The sequence below is a fragment of the Octopus bimaculoides genome, chromosome 6 (assembly GCF_046866305.1).
Source record: "Octopus bimaculoides isolate indiv1 chromosome 6, ASM4686630v1, whole genome shotgun sequence".
In the NCBI taxonomy this organism is placed as follows: Eukaryota; Metazoa; Mollusca; class Cephalopoda; order Octopoda; family Octopodidae; genus Octopus; species Octopus bimaculoides.
In genome coordinates, this window is record NC_142933.1 from 48,128,751 (window position 1) to 48,133,750 (window position 5,000).

Here is a 5,000-nt window from a genome sequence, read left to right on the forward strand (position 1 = left end):
TTCCACCTGCCGGGGATTATATTGTATGTTGTATGGAGAAAAGTATAATTAATATCATTTGGTGTTTATCAAATCGCAGTCATAGAAATTCGAAACAATGTTTATAACGTGTTTATTCCTGATATAAAGAACATGATATGGGTATAAATAGTTTGAAGGGAATGAAAGGATATTCGAATTACAGTAAAGTTTATGCACTATGAGAAGATACCCTGTCGAGATAGGACATAGTCTAGTTGTTATCACATGTCCCCATTACCGTAGACTTTTGAATACCCAATTAGATCATATGATATGTAGTGTGAGAAAAAAAGTGAATAATTTTTTTTCAAAGTATTCTGTTGAAATATAAAGATTGCTTTAAGTTACCTGGCATATTTTATAAGTATGCTTGTTCAAGTGTCATAGTAGCATGAAACTACTGGTGGCTTTTCCGGTTTTATATATATATATGTATGTATGTATTATGTATGTATGTATGTATGTATTATGTATGTATGTATAGGTGCAACAGTGGGTGTGTAGTAAGAAGCTTGCTTCTCAACCACATGGTTCTGGGTTCAGTCACACTGCGTGGCACCTTGGGCCAGTGTCTTCTACTATAGCTTCGGGCCGACCAAAGCTTGTAAATGGATTCGGTAGAGGGAAACTGAAAGAAGCCCGTCGTATATATATATATATATACATATATATATATATATATATATATATATATATATATATATATATATATATATATATATATATATATATATATATATATATATATATATGTATATATATATATATATATATATATATATATATATATATATATATATATATAAGCGAAACAAGCTTTATGTCGATATCTGTGAAAAGAATTTATAGACATCTATATGCACTCCATATTTAGGGAATGATTACATGTGTCTGTAATTATTTGAATCTGTTACAACAAAAATATATTGTTGCCACCAAACGAACTTTGAGACTCTTTAACAAATGATAAAAGAAAATATGTCGCATAACTACTGAATTGAAGCATGGTCTTCAGTTTGGTTTTCCGAAATTTTATTAAATTCTACTAACACACAATTTCAGTATAAATATTACGACTGATTCATTGCAGTCACGATAAACATTTAACCATTGCTAATTTTATAATTATAGGTCTGATATCGGTCGGCCAGTGGATGAGCACTTTCCAAGTTTATCTTATTCATAATAATACGTTAAAGAATTGTCGCATTAGACCCACATACAATAAAGTAATGGATGAGGAATATTTAAGAATGCCAGAAAATGGATGGAGAGGAATTAGACTAGCTCTGCTAAGAGAAAGTAAGTTTAAATATTTTTAACATTTTTTTAAGCGTCAGCAAAACCAATACAAATCAAGAACTTTTAGCATATTAATTTTGAAATTATATACTGTTCTTTAAACATTTCTATGTTTATTGCATGTTTTATGTTTGTTATAACTGTCTCACAATCTAGATACAAATTGCTATTGTCTCCTTTTGTGTAGTTGGAACTGATGAATTTGAAACACCTCTCTTAATAATCGGACCATACTATGCCAATCTTGCTATGATACTAGACGAAGTAAATATGCCATATATAGTGACAGACGAAAAAGGAAACCACTGGGCTGATCGCAGTCGAACACAAGATAACATACGCTGGAAGAACACCATATACATTCGACCTCCCGCCCGAGAGCAGAATAAAGCTGTTGTCGATTTATTTGCTCTTAAGAAATGGGATGGTGGTGTAATGATAATGCCGGCTAATAAGGAAGATAATTATGGTAAGGAATCTATTTTTATCACAATTCTTTCTTAGATTCTCTTTCTTAGTTAAAATCTCGCTAAACTAGCTTTTCCTTCTTTTCATTTTCAATGCACGATAGACCAGCAATTGTCAGTTTCGAAATCAGGAAGTTTTTCTCGATCTCGAAATATGTTTACCCCTTTTCTGAAGCTTAGCAGGATATAGTTCAATCATTATCTTCTGATATCAATTAAACTGCCATTTTCTTAGCCAGGGATGATTTTTTTTCATGCTAGTAAAACAAAACAAAAGTGATGAGAGTAAATGGATTAAGAGAGTATCTGGAAACTAATGCTAACACACTCAAGTGAGTACAGCTGGGCAGATAACATAAAAGTAATTGTATTTGGTACGTCATATGACTTCTGACAAAATTATCGAAAATATTGTTACTGTGTAAAAGAGTCGATTTGAGAAATACAGACGACTAACCTAGATATCCGTTTCCACTCATGCGCTCCATCTTTAAGACTTTTTCTGCTACGCTACCATAGAAAAAGGCTAATAACTTACTCTGAAAACAAAGCTGAAAGGTCGATATATTACCCCGTTGGTGATGTTAAGTGTAAAGATATTGGTGATGCTAAAATTTATAGCGAGTGATAAGTATTGCTATTGTTCTTGGTGGTGGTGGTGTTTGTTGATGGAATTGATGTTTTTGTGGGTTTTTTTGTGAGTTGTGGCATTGTAAGCGGCGGTGGTTGTGGTGGTGGTGGTGGTGGTGGTGGTGGTGGTGGTGGTGGTGGTGGTGGTGGTGGTGGTGGTGGCGGCGGCGACGAGGGTGATGGTTCACAACATACTGAGATATATTAAATTTATTAATGTGAAAATTGTAGAAATTTAGTATCCTTAAAATCAATATTAAAATCAATTATTTTGTCTTCTACTTTTAAACAGAATGTCAAGACTTAGCGAACCAGATGTTATATGCAGGGAAATATCTGGTAAAATATACTATCAACACAACGTCCCAAGATATTATGGAATTGAGAATAAGTTCTGTCATAAAAAACTCATTGTACATGACACAGACACGATATATTGTATGCAGCCCGCGAGAATCTCGACACAACCTGAGCCAAACGTTTCTAAATCAGGTTTGTTTACAATATATGTTTTTATCTCTTACCTTTTGTTGTTCTCTAAGCAAATAAAAGTATCATCTTTTATGGATTAAAGAGTAAACTAAAGCAATATAATAAAACGGTCTAAAAACAGTATGACTATCATCGTATTTCTACAAACTTCTCTTTATCTATGATATAGTTCTAATTCACATCAACGTTGAAATATATCGAGTTTGAAATCTTAAATGTAAGAATATAAATATTGTATGTACAATTCTCGTCTTACTTTACAAATCTGCAGCGTTAATTTAAAAAGAATATCGCTTTAATGGTTCTGTATATAACATTCCACTTCCGGCTTTGCTCTGAACACGTGGAAGATAATATAAATATGATTAATAAAACTTAGGTTCGCTAGCTTGAAACATATCTACATTAGTGTGGGGGGTGGGGTGTAGTGCGTATGTGCCTTTGTGTGTGTGTGTATACATATATATAGCTCACGTGAGAGAGAGAGAGAGAAATATAAGTGTATGAGTATGTAATATCAATAAATTTAGATTTATCAGTTTAAAATTACATTTTTATATACATACGCATATACATGTATATATGCACGAATATAATATATAGACGCATGTATATTCACATGCATATATACATTCATATATATGTATATATATACGCACATACACGTGTACTCATGCATGTATGCATATGTAACATATGCATATGTACACACATGCGTATATAAATGGATATAAAATGTGAACCTGCATTACTTGTGAGTGTAGCCCATTGCTACTAAGACTGAGTTTGTGTTCATATACAGAAACTAATTTAGTTACTCGTCTAAGTATTGATCATAGGTGTGCGTAGATGTGATATCTATAGACGCTCTTGACTGAATCATTGTATCTATCTAATGTATGTTCATAAACTAAGTATATTTGCAGTGTAGCTGTGAAATTAGAAATAATATCAACGCTAATTTAGAAATCATGTTATTCTATGTATATATCTGTATGAAATTTCTAATACTTCCAATCATACTACGAGCTATTTTCTTAAGTTGTAACTTATGCTACATATGGTCGATAGACATACATATAACAAGTTTCAATAATCTTTTACAGATCATATACATCAGATGAATAATAATGAAATATAAAACTGATTCTACTACTGCGAATTTACCGGCTACTGTAGCGGCCTTAGATCGAAATTAAATAGTCAAAATATTAGCACAAAATTTATATTAAAGGTTATGGGAAAGCGTAATGAGGAAGTTGATATTTTGAATTTAAAATATGATTCCTGTAATTTTCCTACTCGAGCTTAGATATTTAAATCCGTAGGAACTAGTTATAGGAACAGCTCTGAGATCGTAGACTAGCAATACATCCATCCCTACTACTTACAGGTATGAAATACTGGAATATATGAAAACTCTGTTGCAACGCATAATAGTTTTAGATATTGCATTGGTTCGACTAAACGTTTTATTAAGATGCGTATTTCTATACACAATCAATAAGAAACTTAATTAAACTCGGGTATTCTACGTCTTCTAGCGGAATATATTCTAACTTAAAAATCAAAGGATGTTAAGTTGAAATACATTGGTTATTGATTCTGCCGTCTCTTACCATGGAATAGGTCAAGCATGTTGATTGTGTTTACGTGAGTTTGAAAATCAGTACCACTTTAATAAGCGAAACGAATAAGTTTAATTGGAGTGGTCTAACTAAATGGTTATTCTGTAACAACATTTCGCAGAATTAATAATTGTTTATTTACTAATAATAAGTTAAACATATATTGCTATATGTAATCTATCTACGCCTAATATATAAATATGGGATTTATAAGCTTCCATAATTTGTGCCTCCTATACTTTTGCTCTTCCTTTTTACATTCTAGCTGTTTGAATCTTGCAACGAATGCTTCGTATCGAATCATGCATGTACACTAAGTAATACTGACATATGCAAATTATTCATCATATAACCATGTCTCAAAGCTCATATCACTGCGTAATCTGTTAGAGATAGTTAATCAGCCTTATTGTGTATATTGGTTTCAAATTTTGGCAAAAGGCCAACAGTTTCAGGGTAG

General features: G+C 32.0%; 1 protein-coding gene across 1 annotated transcript in view; it reads left to right on the plus strand.

Annotated features, from left to right (window-relative positions):
- Positions 1–5,000, plus strand: part of LOC106873400 (glutamate receptor ionotropic, kainate 2) — a 53,635-nt gene that overhangs the window by 27,730 nt on the left and 20,905 nt on the right. The window contains exons 2-4 of the mRNA XM_014920749.3: positions 1,153–1,323; positions 1,511–1,792; positions 2,713–2,912. Coding sequence (XP_014776235.1) covers positions 1,153–1,323; positions 1,511–1,792; positions 2,713–2,912 — 653 coding nt within the window. The remainder of the gene's footprint in view (positions 1–1,152; positions 1,324–1,510; positions 1,793–2,712; positions 2,913–5,000) is intronic.